Here is a 17525-nt window from a genome sequence, read left to right as displayed (position 1 = left end):
AAACGTTTCGGCGACCGCTCAATCCAGTCACCATTGGCACCGGCTACGAAGCGCCGAAGACGTACCCATTCATACTCACCGCCAGTCACCGTCAAAGTTGCGAATTCGTATTCGGCAACGGCGAAGCCAGCATTGTTGTGTGCCGTAACGCGCAAATGATACCAGCTCGCGGGATCGAGATCTAATACTATGAAATTAGCGCCCGGCTTGACGTTGTTCGAGACCTGGATCCATTCCTGCTGATGCCTGGAGAATGCGAAATACGCGCCATAAACTACCGAGTTCCGACTTGACTGGATGTTCAAATTCATTGATTTTTTATTTATCTTACTTCTTCTTGTGTTCCACAACGAAGTACAACATGGGACAACCACCGTCCGACCAGGCGTTCAAATGCAGAGTGATGCTATTCGTGGATACTTCAATAAACCTTGACGCTTCGGGAATAATCGGTTTGGAGCCCTTGGTGCGCGTATTCAGGATGTCCGAAGGATCGCCGGTTCCAATTCTGCAAAGAAATTTTACGTATAAAATTTCTCATTACACACATGTGTTAATTTATAAAACAATAAAATAGTAAAATTACCCGTTGTAAGCTGTGACATAGATCTGATATCGGGAGCCGCACCACAGATTTTCGATGGTATATTTTTGTGCTGTGGAACTAATTTGAACGGTTTCCCAGTCACCGAACTCCGGTTTGTAATGAATCGTGTAACCGTGAATTGGCGCATTGTCGGTAGGATGCGGGCGCAATTTCATCGTCAAGGTATTAGTGGTTGTAGCGGTGAGGGTGACCTGCGGCGAGTGCGGGGGAGCTGCGAATGTGACATTAATTTCAGTATAATCAATAGCTAAAATCAGTTAACCGTTGATATCCATACCCACATACCGTGTACAACCAGCTGATGTGTCACGGTATCATGTCCAAAATTGTTCTCTACATAGCAAGAATATTCGCCAGCATCTGTACGGTCGACTTCCTTAATGAACAATGATCCCTCAGGCAATTGTCTTAATCGGTCACTTGGTTGCAGAATAGCACCGCGTACTTTCCATGTTACTTCCGGTGCCGGTACGCCAACGGTGAGGCATGGCAGTTTTACATCCTCTTTATATGTTGCAGTGAATTTGTCGTCAAACGACGCGATCTTGGCCGGTACTGTAAGTATAAAAATTTAGAAATATTCTTTAGTCTATAATTAACTATGAAAAATTCATTTTTCGATTTTAATACAATATTCAATTAAACAAACATTTTTATTTAATTAATATTTAATTTAATTTATATATATTAACAAATTATAAGTTACATAACTGTGAATAATGAGCGAGTTAAGAAATAAGAAATTACCTCGAGCGCTTGGTCCAAGAGTTACGATCTTAGAAGCTTCACCTTCGCCGATATTTGTGCTAGCAGTCACCCAGAATTCGTATCTGAGTTGCTTGTCTAATCCAGACGCTTCGTGAGTAAGTTGATTCGGCGGTACTTTCTGGCTAGTTGGTTCCTCTGCGTTATCGGCTTTTGTGTAAACAGTATATTGAGAAATAACTCCGTTAGGCTGGCTCGGCGGGCGCCATGAAATCAGAATTGATTCCGCGGACATGACCAGAGCTTTGATGGCGATCGGAGCTTCAGGGGCTAAAAATAGACGTGAGAAATATAATATATTCGATAAAAATATCCTTTTGCATTTAAATAATTTTTTAATTACCATCTTGTTCGGTTTGGCAGTGAATCGGTGCGGACTTAACGCCGTCTCCACCAGAAGTGAAAGCCAAGACTTGCATGCTGTAATTCGTGTACTTCTTGAGACCGTGTAGGATAGTTTCGCTGGAAGCCGTGATCTTGGTGTCCTTCGTATTCTCGTCGTACCATGTGTCAGACGGTCCGTAGATGACCTAAAATAAATATTTAGAAATGCTACTGCAAGAAATTTATGCCTTCATCATGAGACGCGTTTTTACTAACTTTGTAGCCGGTGATAACGCCGTTGGCCGCGCTCAAGGGTGGCGACATCCAGGACACTCGGATAGTCTGCGAGGTAAGAGTCGTGCAGGTGGTGTCATGAGGTGGTTGCTCGGGTACGCCTTCTGCGGTGTGCTGCCTGCGTTCCTCGCTCATCGGTCCGGAGCCGATCTTGTTGAACGCCTGAACGACCACTCCATATTGCGTGTAAGTCTTGAGATTCATGATTTGCAGATGATGTTCCTTCGTGTCTTCCTTGGAGAATTCAACAGTCTCAAACATGTAAGGCTTGTCCGCTGATTGTCTGTATCCAACATAATAGCCAAGAATCTCGCCGTTCCAATCCTCGCGCGGAGGCGGTTTCCATGTTACCTGGTAAAATTGATATTTATCACTTATTATCCTTATATATTCCAAAGCGATTGTAACGTGACCATTTTAATCTTTACCTTGAGTGTGTGCTGATCGAGAGCCTCTACTTTGACAGAGGTTGGTGGTCCACTAGGTACTTCCTCGGCAGTGATAATGGTGACTGTGTCAGACGGTTCGGAGAAGCCAATTCCGTTCTCAGCGACGATTCGCAGATGATATGTAGTTGCGGGTCTCAGATTGTACACTCCGGCTACGTTCTGATGCGTGCCTGGTACGTACACTTTATCCATATCGGCTTCCCAAGAACCCTTGCTGATCTTGTACTCGATGATGTATTTTTTCATAGGGCTGTTTCCGTCGTAAGGTGCGGCCCATGATAATTGCACTGAACGTCCTGATTTATCCAGCACCTTGAGACCATATGGTACTTCCGGCACCTCTATAAAAATATTAATACAAAAATTAATATCAAAAATTAAAAAATTTAACACAAATGATATCGTGACACGTTGAAAATTTGTGTATAAAAAATACAAGAACCAACCTTGCACGATCATGTTAATGCTAGTGTCATCGCTACCAAAGGCATTAGTGGCTACGCAAGTGAACAAGGCGGAATCACTCCTTTCGGTTCGTTTGATGCTCAGATCGGACAATACTCCATTGGCCAAGATTTCTTCGCGGATAGTGTAACGAGGATCGCTCTTTGTGTCCAGCCTCTTGTTGTTCATGTTCCACAAAATGCCAATTGGTTTCTCTCCTTGCGCCTCGCATTGCAATACAGCCGGTTCTCCACGGCGAGCGGTTTGATTTTTCAGTTTAATTTCGAATTGAGGAGGAGCTGAAAAAACATTGCGAACGAACAATGTATAAAATGTAATAAAAATTACAAGAAAATGTGATATCGCTGATATCGTGAAATACCTTGAACCGAAATGAGAATGACAGCGGACAGGCCTGATCCAATGCCGTTAACAGCCTCGCAAAGATAATAGCCTTCGTTCGTCTTTTGGATGTTGTTAATGGAGAGAGTACCATCCTCTACGCTAATGTCAGGATTGCTCAGTTTCAAGTCAGTATAATCTCCCGGCGTATCCCCTAAGAAATATAAAAAAAACATAATTAGTTGAGTAGAAAAGCGCGTTATTTGTCAGACGGTGGCTGCAAATGCGCTCACCAGCAGCACGCTTCCATGTGACTTGAGGCTTGGGGAATCCGTCGGCTTTACATTCGACTCGTGCGTCAGATCCTTGAGCGAATGCTTTGTCGGTGGGCTCCAGAATCCAACGAGGAGGTACTGTTACAGAATAAATAGATTAGTGCGATGCACTTTCTCGCAACTCGCGATTGTGCAGTATCCAGGAGCCAGCCGCTTACAAACACGAGTCGTTTACTTTTTTTTATTTTACAATTTATCAATAAAATTCTTATATGAGTTGTAGTCAAATACGACAGTAATTATATCATTTTCTGTTTCTTTGGATTTAACGTGAAATCTATAATAATAATTAATAGTTAAATATTAATCTAACGTGTAAAAACTTGTAAATTTTTAAAAATTACAGATTTTTATCTGTCCAAATTAAATTGAGAAAATATATTGCTTTTAAATTAAAATATTGTATTAAGATTTATATTTTTTTTTTGAGTAATTCTGATATTATTAAAACTGACTAGACTCGAATTATGGCAGTTAGTTTTGTCACATGCAAGACAAAACGCGACACGCTCCTGCTACTGCGATGAATAAAATGTAATATGGCATGCAGGATTCTGAAATGATTATGCGGGTATATTTAATGCATGAACAATAAAAGAGAAAGAGAGAGTCAGAGAGAGAGAGAGAGAGAGAGAGAGAGAGAAAGAGAGAGAGAGAGAGAAAGATGATGATGCAGGTAAAAAGAGAGACTACGGTTTCAGCTCTGAAGGAGCCTATAACGAGCATACATAAAGCGCTATCGAATTTGTACTCGAGCACGTCGGTGCATCATGCAGTACCGCGCGTTTACGACTAATACTCGATTACGCTCTCGTTCAAGTATAAATCCATGCATATTAAGTGTCTACTACGCTACACACACTTCTACAAAATGAATAAGGCAAGATGTGTGATGAGATGGCGAGGGGGCGAGGAGGGGCGTGTCGGGGGAGTTCATTCGTGGATGGAGAGGGGGGGGGGGGAAGCTGTGATAAATTCATCAAGGGGTGAATTCTGTGATGTGGTTGGATGGTCGGTCGGTCATCTTAGAACAAGGACGCGTTTCAGCGCGATGGGGGTACGGTGAGGTATAAATCGACACTCGAACGTAACGAGACGAATAAATATGCAGCTTGCATGTGAGACCTACGCAATCCTGCGATCGCAAAGTGGCATTTGTATCAACGTTTGTGCTAAACGAAAAACGGCGAACGCGTTCGTGAAGGATGTAGAAACGCGATGAGATTCGCGTGTGTAAAGGTAGGTACATCCTGTGCGTCGCGTTACATCGCCGCATGGATAATCGAAGTCAACGTAAAAAGTCGCAGAAGTGCGGTTGACGACGAGAGCAAGATAACGAGGCGGGCAAAATAAACGTGGAAAGGCCAACGGCTTCGGCAAAAGTTACTGATTCTCGGAAACACGAAGGACTTCGGATTGATCTTGCTCGTTCGCTCGCTTGAATGATCAGCGGATACATAGAAAAGGAGAATTACAGCGGTAAGAAATAAACGTAGACAGAGACAAAGATAGAGATAGAGAGAGAGAGATAGAGACAGAGATGTAGAAAATGTGAAAGGAAAGCGAGAGAAGAAAGAGCAGTAGAAGAAAGAGAATACGCGCGAGAAGGTCGTCGTCGGCGACGAAAGCAACGCGCTGCGTACGAATTGAATTGAGCGCGAGCGACGAAACCAACTGAAATTCCAGAAAGCTTTCGCCAACAGGGAAAAACACACGATCAGCTTCACAGCAACGTCGAATAAGATGCAATCAATCAAGCCTGCGCTCAAATACTCTCGCGGGACCTGCGCGGGGCCGCGTTTTCATTCCGAAACTTCGCTCAACCATCATTATTAATTATCATTATCAACGTCATTCTCAGTGCTCCGTTCTTTACTCTGGACCTAACCGTGGACTCGTAAGGTTGCCTCGTGGACCGCCCTGCCCGACGGATTACTAGCGATACACGCGTAACGTCCGCCGTGCTCCGGGGTTACCGGCTCGATCAGTAGTATACTCGTCCGTGGGCCGAGTTTCCCGACGCTGAATCCCATGAACTGCGACAACGCTTTGTCCTGGTGGGTCCAGGCGATCTCGATCGGCGTGTCGCCGACTGGCACCATGCATGCCAATTGGGCGGCCTGTCCGGCATAGATCGGCCGGTCTCCAAAATCGAACGGATTGATCCGTGGCAGGACTGCAACGGAACGGTAGGTAGATCCACGCTCTCGTAACGATCCTTTCTCCGAGTCCTTCGTGATCAATGCGAAAAATCGTGTCGATCGTTCGCCACCGTTTAGTATCTATATTTTTTTTTTTTTTTTTTTTTTTTTTTATTAATCTGTTCACTCGTCCAAGAATCTAGCGTTGCTTTTCCTCTCTGTATCCGATGCCGTTGTTCTCCACAGATTGCGTGACGCGATATGCTCGTAAATAATCGACGGTGCTAAACTAGTTACGTGGAATAATTGAGATTAAACTTTTCGACGTTATTAGATTGGCGACTTATCGAGATGAGAGAAGGGATGCGGAGTGGCAGAGAGTGAGAGATAGTTCTGGACCGGGAATAAACGGGAGACATGGCTCGTCTCGTAGTATCGGCGTTTCGCACTCGATTCAAAGTGATCGTGGGCACAAACTACATGGGCTCGCCTACGCGAATTAGCTAAACGACTTAAACCTCGTTACAAAGGAGATAACTCTCTATAGACAAAAAAAAAAGAGTATACGATGCAGATTTTTAGACACATATATATTTCGTAATAATATCATTACAACAGTCAGGGCAGACAGATTGGAGAATTTACGACGTACGTGAAGCGGCAGCAAGGGTACAAAATCTAACATATCGAATGCTACTTGAGATATATAAGTGTGTGTAAAAACTACAACCGAATAAAAGGGTAAACGTACCACTGCTTTCCGCTCAAATAGTAACACGCATACAAAATGGTAGTACTCTCACTACGCGTACGCCCGTTAAACACCATCATCATGCCGCGCGGTTTTGCTTTGTGTTAAAGAAAGTACAGTTTTTTTTTATCGTTTTTTCTGTTTTTTTTTTTTTGCTGGATGCTTTTGTGATCGTGTGTTCGTTTTCTCTGTACCGTTCACTTTCAGATGGGCGCTGTGCCGAGCACTGCCCGCTGGATTATCGGCGACGCAAGCATACTCTCCGGCGTGCTCCCCACGGACAGCGGGTATCGTCAGGGCCGAGACTCTATCCCCCAACGCGGTGATACCCACTCCGTCGCCTACTTCTAAATGGCGGCCCTCGAACAACCACTTGAGCGAAATCGGCGTGTCCCCCTTCACGACCGCGCAATGGACGATTATCAGATCGCCGGAGTTGGCCTCGTCGAACGCGAACGGCTGCAGATGTGGAGCGACTGCCGAGAGATAGAGAACGGACAGAGGCTAGAGACAACAGGCAAATATAATACACGGGAAAGAGACACGCGAGCGAGAATGAACGGTCCCCGCTTTAATCGAGGCGGATCTGGCGCCGCGCGAGATCTGGCGCGATTTTATCGCGCGCAATTAGCCTCTTTTTCCGCAATCGCAACAGCCTACTCTCGCGTCCGGTCGCGTCCGCAAAAGTAGCGAGCGCGGTAGGAACGCGCGGTAAGAGCGCGACGGATATTTGAGCGGAAATCGATTTTGATAAAGTGAGCGTCTACGGGAGAAGCGGTGAATCTCGGGACGACGGACGGGAGATTCGCTTGTACGGAGAGCAGGGGAGGAGGTTTCGCAGGGCTGAATGAAATATCGAGTAGATCCTTGCAGATCAGTATGCACCGTTCACAATGAGATCGGCCGAGAGCTCGTGCCTGCCGGCAAGATTCTCCGCGATACATGTGTACGTTCCAGCATGGGTCGCCTGGACGGATCCTATGCTCAGTATGGCGCCGCGTCCGCCCAGATCCACGATCGAGATTCCAGAGTGCGGTGAGATCGCATGACCGTTTAAGGTCCAGCGAAGCTTCAAGGGTGGATCGCCCTCGACCACTGCGCACGGTACCGTTACTACTTGACCCGAGTTAAGCGGCTCCTCGCCGAACGAGAATGGCAATAATTTTGGAATGACTGGAAGAGAAATAGAAAGAGGTCAGCAGAGACGAGAAAGAATTCGCGTTGATGCAACCCGCGCTTAGGCGCAAGTAGAACAGCACGATTGTTAGATCGACAACTGGAAATCGTACAATGTCCGTTTGCTCCTCCTTCGTTTCCTTTTGCTTCCGCTTTACGATCTGTATCATAGCGAGTGTGTTGTTCCTGTATTGTATGACGTAGTATATTTCGCGATGCTAATCGACAACAAAATTGAAAAAGAGCACAGGCGTGTAACCAAGGAAATCGAGAAACGTCACGTCCAATGATAACATTCGTCGGTGGCTAAAGTAGCAATAACGAATTCTAGAGAACACAGACACACGTCGTGCTACAAGTAATATAAAAAGCGAGAAAACATATTGCAGAGAGAAAAGTAAAGTGAAATACAAGTATAAAATTAGAAAGAGGACTCTCGTGGGAAATGCAAAAAGGATAGAAATATGAAGGATTCAGACGAAAAATGGCTAAATATGAAAATGCGAATCGTGAGCTTGTCGGAAGGTGTACCATTTACGTCCAAGGTGGCCGAATGCGAGATCGATCCAGCCGCGTTTGAAGCAACGCAGGTGTATTCTCCGGCGTGTCGCGCAGCCACCGATTCGATGGTCAGTTGTTTGACGCGCTTTCCGGAATCGGACACTATCACGTCGCTGTGATAAGATTGTATGGGACGGCTGTCGAAGGTCCACGTGATCTCCAGAGGGAAATCGCCCTTGGTCACCACGCACTGCACCGACACCGTCTCTCCGGCGTTAGCGGGCTCCTCGCCGAAGGAGATCGGTGCTATCTGTGGGGAGACTGCGATACGAACGCAAGATAAAATACGATTCAAGATGGAAAAATCACGAGTACATATTTTTGCAAAGATTCGATGAGCGGACGATTGGATTGCTTCGAGAATCCAGAAGAACGTAGGACGAAGAATTTCTGCGATTCGAAACAACGTAAAGCGTAAGAATGAACGTACCGAGAGGAATAAAATTGAAAGTAGTTCTGGTTTTTCATGATATGGATCGATATCTGAGGACAGACTTTTTTTTATCGATAATAGCTTTAGCGATTCTTGGGAAAGGATAGACTTTGAAATATTTTGCGGGATAAAGTGCTGGCGGTGATACTACGGTCTTAACATGCGTCTTTTTAGTACCATTGACCGACAAAACGGCAGAACGGCTGACAGATCCGACCAGGTTGCTTGCGACGCAGCTATATTCGCCGGCATGACGAGCGGTGACGGATTCAATCATCAGAAGCGATGTTTTTTTCCCGGAATTTGAAATTGTTATATCTGGATGAGTGAAACTCGTAATGAGTTCGCCATTTAAGCTCCATCGTATTTCGATCGGTAAATCACCCTTTAAGATACTGCATACCGCGGAGATTTGTTCACCCCAATTAGCCGGTTCTTCGCTGATGGAAAATGGAGCGATTTGTGGAGCGACTAGAAATAATCGCATAAAATGATTAGTATCTATATACATATATATATAGATATGTATAGCCTTCAACACCGACGAGATTCATAGAATTATATACATGTCGTCGAGCAAACGTACCCCACGTTTGTCATCAATCTTTCCAGATTATTTGATTTCTCGATTATCTCAGATGTATATTTTGCTAAGATTTTATACGTTCGTACGTTATCAATTGCCTATTATACCTCACGCGATGGGACGGTTTTAGAGGGGTGTCGCGTTATCTCTGTTACGTGAAGAAAAGGGATTAGTCGTCTAAATATGCTTGCAAGCAGAACAATGGACTCAATTTTTCGATCATAACAAGGCACTTCACTTCATGCAGTGTTGTACCGTTCACAGCTAAGGTAGCAGAGTAGCTCGTCGCTCCGGCAGCGTTTGAGGCTGTGCAAGTGTACTCCCCGGCGTGTCTCGCGCTCACGGCCTCAATAGTCATTAAACTGACCCGCTTGCTGGTACTCGATATAGACACATCTCCGTGATTTTCCTTGGTGATGGGCTCGCCGTTCAACGCCCATGTTACCTCGATTGGCAGATCTCCTTTTACGACCGTGCAGACCGCCGAGACCGCTTCGCCCCAATTCGCGGGCTCATCGCCGATCGAGAACGGCGCTATCTGCGGAGCGACTGAAAACGATTTTCCAAAGCATGACAAACTCGCATGTAAACTTATCGAATTCGAAGACCTGCGTATCAATATTTGATACACGAGAAAAACTGCTGCAAGAATATCTATCGGAGGATGCTGTATGGAAAAACATTGCTCTATTCGCGATTTAATTTAACACAATCTTATTTCATTATCGATTTACGTTTTTGCAAATATCTTTTTACTGCATTTGTACGATCATTCTTTTTGTCTCGCGATATGTATAAGTAATATCTCATAGCTTCGGTTTTTCGGGAAATATATAAAGTAATGAAGTATGAGAGAATATTCGTAGTGTCATTGTTTAATCTAACTTGGTGCGATAAGATAGCGGTTCACCGCGAATGCACGACAAAACTAGACGACAGACGTACGCGTCCTCATCGTCCCCCGTATTCGACGAAGCGCAAGGGAATGTTGAAAAGATCGTGAGCGCGGATGAGGAAGTTGAAGAGGAGGATGGAAGGAGGGACGTTTTGTCTTCGTCCGGCGGAGAAAGAATGGTCGAGACGATGTCGCGTGTATAATGCTCGTGTATACATGCGCGCGTGTTACCGTTCACGGCTAGAGCGGCCGTATGGCTGGAGGCCCCGGCTTTGTTCGACGCGGTGCAAGTGTACTCGCCGGCGTGTCTGGCCGCGACAGCATCGATCGACAGGACGCTGAGACGCTTGCCCTTCGTGATAGAGAATTGATCAGTATTCTCGGCGGATATCGGCTCGCCGTTGAATGCCCAGGTAATGTCCATCGGGAAGTCCCCCTTGAGAATAGAGCAGGTCGCAGAGATCGCCTCGCCCGAGTTCACCGGCTCGTCGCCGAATGTAAAGGGGAAGATCTGCGGAGCAACTGCGATCGCGGATCGCGCGTGAGAAATTCCGACAGGCTCTATTCGTGTCGATGTTAATCCTCTCGCGAATTTATTACGGTCGTCGGGAATCCTTACAGTCCTCGCGAAAACGGTCGTCGGGAGTGATTACGGCGATTAGGAGCAAGGGTGTCGTAGCATGAGAGATTAAGACAATGCGATAATGCGGAGGGAAATTATGATGAATTATGAATGTCGCAGTGGTGGGTTTAGGCAAGTGCTGACGTTTAGCTGACGTGCAGGTGTAATGTATGTTCTTCTGGGGATAATGTAGGTACCGTTGACGGCGAGGATGGTCGAATGGCTGACGTCGCCGGCTTTGTTTGTAGCTACACACGTGTACTCGCCCGCGTGCCTCGCAGCCACGGATTCGATGCTGAGAGCGCTCATATGCTTATTTATCCTCGTGATCGTGATATCCGTATCGTGCGCGCTAATCGGTTTGCCGTTAAACTTCCAAACAATTTTTACGGGAAAGTCGCCTTTCATAATAGAACATGTCGCCGAAACCATGTCTCCCCAATTCGCCGGTCCATCACTGATCGCGAAAGGCCCTATGTGTGGTGCAACTATAATATTATGATAACAAAAAATTAGATAAATTTCAAGATCGTTTTAATTATCTAAAATAATAAGAAAGCTGAGCCTATGTCTTATTAATAAAAATACCATAATCCTATTCCCTAGGAATATTTCGTCAACGACGCGATTTATTGACAATTGTTCTCGATATCGCTGAAATGGGAAAAAGTATCGACGAGATTTCCTGTGTGTAACAGATCAATATTCCTTTTGCGCGCTTTCGCGCGAAAGAGAAGATTGGAGGAAATCGTGGGAGTGTTAAACCGCGCTGCACATGCACGATAAGGGAGGGTAAGAGAAACTACGCGAAACACAAGACGTGGGAAGAACCTTTATACCGTTCACGGCCACTGATGCGGAATAACTCGTCCCACCAGCAACGTTGCTAGCTGTGCAGGTATATTCTCCGGCGTGCCGCGCCGTCACGGCATCGATCGTGAGCAGACTGACGCGTTTGCTGGTACTGACTATCGTTATGTCGGGATGATCTCGAGAAATTGGCTCGCCGTTGAATGCCCACTCGATCTGGATCGGGTGATCGCCCTTCAACAGCGTGCAAGTTCCGGTGATTGTTTCACCCCAATTCGCCGGTCCCTCGCCGATCACGAACGGCATAATTTCAGGGGCAACTACGAGAGCATTTTAATCAACGTCCTATTTTCGCCCTTATTTTCAGCAAGCTCCAAATGCGACTTCTCGCCAGATCCTCGTACAATTCACATCGTTTCTATTAATTTAATCGAAAATTTTAATGGACAGTAAAACCTAATATACCTCAATCCATCTTACAGTGTCAACAGCGCAGCCTGTCAAACTTAAGAACGCGAAGGAGCGTGATGGGACCTCTTGGGAGTGAGCGTGGTAAACAATGCCTCTTGGGAATGAGAGGTAAACAATGTTAGTGTCAAATTATGTGAATGACTCGCACATGCACCCAAGTTAATAAAAACTTCGAAGAAACGTCGTATTGTACCATTGACAGCTAAGGAAGCGGAAAAGCTCGTCCCGCCGGCGGCGTTACTGGCTACGCAAGTGTATTCTCCGGCGTGGCTCGCCGTAACGGCGTCGATCGTGAGCAGGCTGACGCGTTTGCTGGTGACGACTGTTATATCGGAAAAATCATGAGAGATCGGCTGGTCATTGAGCGCCCACTCGATCTGTACCGGTTGATCTCCTTTCAGAATGGTACACGTCGCAGTGACTGTCTCTCCCCAATTCGCTGGTTTTTCACTGATCACGAAAGGCGCTATCTCCGGAGCAACTAAAGTGGAAAAACGATCGATCGTGTAACGACTAATCTACTCTGAATTGCTGACGTAACATCGGCGGGGTACGATAAAGTAACTTTATATACGATCTGACGACGTTCTTGAAGACCGCGATTGACCATCGACGACAATTTCGGAGGGGACGATAATGACGGATAATAGGCGATGATAGGATGCGGAGGTTCAAAGGCGAATGCACAGGAAATCTCTCGGGCGAGATGTACCGTTCACAGCTAAAGTCGCCGAATGACTGGTCGCTCCGGCTTTGTTCGACGCCGAGCACGTGTATTCTCCTGCGTGTGTCGCGGCCACGGACTCGATGCTGAGGATGCTATTCTTCCGCGTTGTCGCCAAGATATTAATGTCCGTACGATCTGGCCGGATCGGTTCGCCGTTCAACGCCCACGTGATCTCGATCGGCAAGTCGCCCTTGAGGATGGCGCACACCACGGAAATGGAATCACCCCAGTTTGCTGGCTTCTCGGCGACAGCAAACGGCGAGATTTGCGGTGCGACTGCAACGAGTTCCACGTATTTCTCTTCCCTCTTTCTTTTGCCCCGCGTAAACCGTCAATCTTCTTGACAACTCAATTATCTCGATGCGATGCGGCAAGGTCGGAGAAAGATTTTGAAGAGGAACGGGAAATATGAGTAGAAATGTCGGATAGTTGCCATTGTGCTGTCATTCTTTTCGTATAGATTAGTCCGATTGCGTATGTGAATTTCGATCGAGCAGGAAAGGAAGAAATGAATAGAAAATAAGGGCGATTCCAGCAAAATCGACATTCGTTTCTAACGACTATCGTAGGTACCGTTAACTGTCAACTCTGCGGAATAAGTGGTCGCGCCAGCAGCATTGGAGGCAACGCAAGCGTAAGTGCCCGCGTGACTCGGACTCGCAGAATCTATGGACAGCAGGCTGTTCCTCTTGGTTGTGGTCACGGATATTCGATGATTCTCCTCGATAGGCATTCCATTCAACGCCCACGTAATCTCTAACGGGGAGTCGCCGTTCACCACCGTGCAAACCACCGAGACGGAATCGCCCCAATTTACCGCCCTGTCGGCCATTTCGAAAGGGGCGATGCGCGGCGGTACTGTCAAGATTTACAGAAGGCTCATATACAGAATCGAGGACAGAATAAGCGAAATGACGCGTGAGAAGAAGCGCGAGAAAATTATTGCTCGTAAAAATCTCGGCCTCACTTACGATTCTCTTTCGAGGTGCAACTTGCTTGAAAGCATTCTAAGTATAGAAATTTCAACAAAGAAACATAATTAATATATCACGATATTCTAAGGCATAACTCAGCTGCTGATACGCGATATCAATTGTATCTCAAAGCTGCGGCGCATTACCGTACAAACGCAATTTTTCCTGAGTGCCATGAAGCGCGCTAAGAGAAGCATAGCTTGGCGTGTTTCCGTGCGTCCAACCAACCACCCAACCGTCATTGGTTCAAACTGAACAAGCGTACCGTTCACCGAAAGAATCGAAGAGTGGGTAGCGGTGCCGGCCGTGTTGCTCGCAGTGCACGAGTACTCGCCCGCGTGTCTTGCGGCTACCGATTCGATCGTCAGTTGGCTGGCCCGTTTGCTACTCCTGCTTATCACTATGTCGGGATTGTCGTAATTGTGCTCGTCGAATGCGCCATTCGCGGCGCCGATCGCGCGCCCGTTAAACGACCACATTATGTCGATCGGCAGATCGCCTTTTATCACGGCGCACTGAACGGTCGCCATCTCCCCCGCGTTGGCCGCTTCGTCACCGAAGGTGAAGGGCGCCAGTTGCGGCGCGACTGCAACCGCGAAGGACGCACTCGTGAATCACACGTAAATACTTTCCGAGTGGCACCTAAACACACTCGTGGCCGTGGCAGAACCAAACTGGGCGACTCACAAAACGCACTTCAAGCTCTCCAGAGGGAAGATCGGAGAGGGATAAGAAATTGGTAATTGACATAGAACAACAATGTAATGAGAAAGCGATATGGGAAAAGACCTAAATAAAAAAAGAAAAAAAAATATATACATAATAGGCCATCGTTTCGCTGTCGCTGCGGGATGGACCTTGTCACTGGCTGTCGTCGTCTTTGACGATAATCTCGCTTCACTAAGATGCTCTATGTCGCGAGATTATCGTATCAACGACGACAGTGAGCGCGGAAATTACTTAATCGATATTACTGCGGAGATACAAAAAGTTACAGAAGAATAACGAAAATGTATATACAGGTTTAAGGCAGTTAGTTTTGCTTTTACATATACGAGCGCGGTACCGTTCACCGAGAGTACAGCGGTGTGACTGTCGGATCCGGCGGCATTGGTCGCAGTGCATTTGTATCTTCCAGCATGTCTTGCCGCCACACTGTCGACGCTCAAGGAGCTGACCCTCTTATTGGTCACGATATTAACATCCGGCCGACTCGAGTCGATCGGGATGTCGTCGAACGTCCACGTCAATTTTACGGGAAAGTCGCCCTTGACTATCGTGCAAATAACCGACAGCATCTCGCCGGAGTTGAGAGGATCGTCGCCGAAGGAAAACTGAAGGATCTGTGGCGCGACTGCGCGAATGACACAGCAGCGCAGACGGAAGGACATAATGAAAGACAAAGAACGTGGGGAGGAATAAATAATAAAATTTTATGTATGAATGTTAAATGAACTGAAAATTATCGCACGTTTTCATCATTAAAAGAGAAAAAGATATATAAATAAGAAATTAGTAGAATTTCAGAAAATAGTAGTCCGGTTATATAATTAATAACTAAAAAATTTTATGATAAAAATTAATCAATGAAATTTGTGCTAATAACGGTGAAAAAAGAAAGTTCTTTTGCACAGCCATATCCGTGAATGTTTAGTAATTAGCTACGATAATCAATCACTTGGACGATGCGTTAGGAAGACGAGGAAGACAATGCATGACAAAAAGATGGGCGAACATTCACTGCTTCCGTGAAATTCGATTGCATGTACCGTTTACAGCCAGATGAGCCGTATGTGCGGTGGCACCGACGCGATTGGACGCAGTACAGGCATAATCGCCGGCGTGTCTGGCCGCGACCGATTCGATAGTTAAGACACTGTTCTTTCGGTTTGTGCTGCCTACTACGATGTCGGAGTCGCTACTGTCAATCGGCGTCCCGTTAAAAGTCCAAGTTATTTCGATGGGCTGATCGCCCTTCGTGACGGAACAGGTGACTGAGACCAGCTCGCCCCAGTTGGCCGGTTCATCCCCGAAAGCGAAAGGCAGTATTTGCGGGGCAACTGGAAAGAGCGACTGCGAGAAACGAGACAAGAAAGAGCGTGTGTCGGTTCGTGAGGCGACGGGAAATCCTCTAATTTCACGACGCATTTTTGCACGTCTCGATCGTGATATTCCGCTTCGGGATCGTTCGGTCAAGCGCAACGTGGACGAGCAGATAAGGTTGGTATGGCGGTGGAGTATGCATTTGTTTCGTCAAGAGATCTTTCGGCAAGGACGATGGGTGATTCGAGGTAGTTGATGGATGAAGGTACTCGAGGTTTCGTGACAATAATGTACAATGAATCTATTGTTGCGACGGGAACCGTGCGGAGGGGATTTAGGGTCGTACCGTTGACGGTCAAAGTTGTCGATCGACTGACGGAACCGGCTAGATTCGACGCGGAGCAGGCGTACTCGCCGGCATGGCGCGCCGAGACGCCGTCGATGCTGAGGGTGCTCAAGTGCTTGCTGATTTTGGTGATCGTGATACCCGTGTCTTTCGACGTGTCGATCGGTACGCCGTTGAACGCCCACGATATATCCATGGGCATGTCGCCTTTCAGGATCGAGCAGGGCACGGACACGGAGTCTCCCCAATTGGCGATTTCGGCATTGAAAGCAATGGGCAGAAGCTGCGGCCCGACTAAACGTGTCATCAAACAATCATGCTTTATTCACAGCGGTGTCTGCGACATCGTGGAATACTTGCGGCAATTTTAGTCGACACCTGTCAGTCAGTCAACTGATTTGTCGACCGTTGCATTAAAACTATTGGAGGATTAAAATGGGCGGAGGATTCAATAACATTGACGCATGGCAAACGAGGGAAAAAAACTATGGTGCTGTTTGCAAGATCTTGTGCAGGAATGAGATGAAAGGTGACAAAACGCAACTGAAGAATGAAAAAGACTGTGTTCTCTAGGAACTGATCGTAATCCCGAACCATTGACGGTGAGGATGGTCGAGTGGGACGCCGTTCCAGCCGCGTTTTCAGCGGTACAAACGTACTCCCCCGCGTGTCTCGCGGTGATGACCGAGATCATGAGCATGCTAACGCGATCCGCGACCTTCTTCGCGAGTACGCCAGAGGAACCGCCCATCTCTTCTCCGGGATAACTCCAACGTATGTTCAACGGCAGGTCGCCGGTCGGCACGATACACTGCAGATTCGCAAACTCCCCGGCGTTCATCGGTATCTTGGTGAACGCGAACTCTTGAACGACGGGCGGCACTGAGGATGGAGGACCGATGTATGGATGCATACGATTAGGTCGCGTAATGTGTGTACCCGCATATAAAGCCACGCTTATGAATGCCATAGATATTTTACATTGTATATTAACTTCAACAAAAATATTTGAATTTCACAATCGATTTTTTTTAATTCGAAAGTTTTTATCCTATTTTAGCTATACATTTAATCAATATTAACATTGTAAGAAAAAAAATTCGATATCTTATATTCCAAAAATATAGAAAAGAGACATTTGTTCATCGAGACATAAAACAATATCTATAACACGCACGAGCGCATGGCACTTGTTACTACACGAGATAAACGCGCGATGGGAGAAGAGATCTGAATTAAAAACAAGCGCATGAGAGCTCTTACTAACGATTCAATCGACCACCGCCATACCAACTCCAATACTTTCCACGAATGCGTGTCTTCTCTGTGGGCCGACGTACGTTTGCTCTACGTTATTAAGTGGTCGTAATGCCGGCAACGGGATCGTCTGTGCGCGTGTCCGAGTCCGTGCCCGTGTCCTACGTACAGT

The 17525-nt window shown here is 46.5% G+C and overlaps 1 protein-coding gene across 16 annotated transcripts in view; it reads right to left on the bottom strand.

Annotated features, from left to right (window-relative positions):
• Positions 1-17525, bottom strand: part of Dscam1 (Down syndrome cell adhesion molecule 1) — a 71111-nt gene that overhangs the window by 8997 nt on the left and 44589 nt on the right. For 9 of the 16 annotated variants that reach the window (XM_067358954.1, XM_067358958.1, XM_067358957.1 and 6 more), the window contains 12 exons: positions 15477-15767; positions 3519-3638; positions 3266-3439; positions 2886-3182; positions 2419-2780; positions 1973-2341; positions 1716-1902; positions 1355-1642; positions 893-1162; positions 587-818; positions 332-508; positions 80-246 (listed from right to left, as the gene is read on the bottom strand). In XM_067358954.1, coding sequence (XP_067215055.1) covers positions 80-246; positions 332-508; positions 587-818; positions 893-1162; positions 1355-1642; positions 1716-1902; positions 1973-2341; positions 2419-2780; positions 2886-3182; positions 3266-3439; positions 3519-3638; positions 15477-15767 — 2934 coding nt within the window. Of the gene's footprint in view, positions 1-79; positions 247-331; positions 509-586; positions 819-892; positions 1163-1354; positions 1643-1715; positions 1903-1972; positions 2342-2418; positions 2781-2885; positions 3183-3265; positions 3440-3518; positions 3639-8159; positions 8451-9463; positions 9758-10334; positions 10626-10922; positions 11214-12199; positions 12488-12718; positions 13010-15476; positions 15768-17525 lie in introns of all 16 variants that reach the window. The other 7 variants (XM_067358956.1, XM_067358951.1, XM_067358960.1 and 4 more) reach the window with 5 other exon arrangements.

The sequence above is a fragment of the Linepithema humile genome, chromosome 7 (assembly GCF_040581485.1).
Source record: "Linepithema humile isolate Giens D197 chromosome 7, Lhum_UNIL_v1.0, whole genome shotgun sequence".
NCBI lineage: Eukaryota > Metazoa > Arthropoda > Insecta > Hymenoptera > Formicidae > Linepithema > Linepithema humile.
Note: the sequence above shows the minus strand (reverse complement) of the source record. Positions and strands in the feature narration are given on the sequence as shown.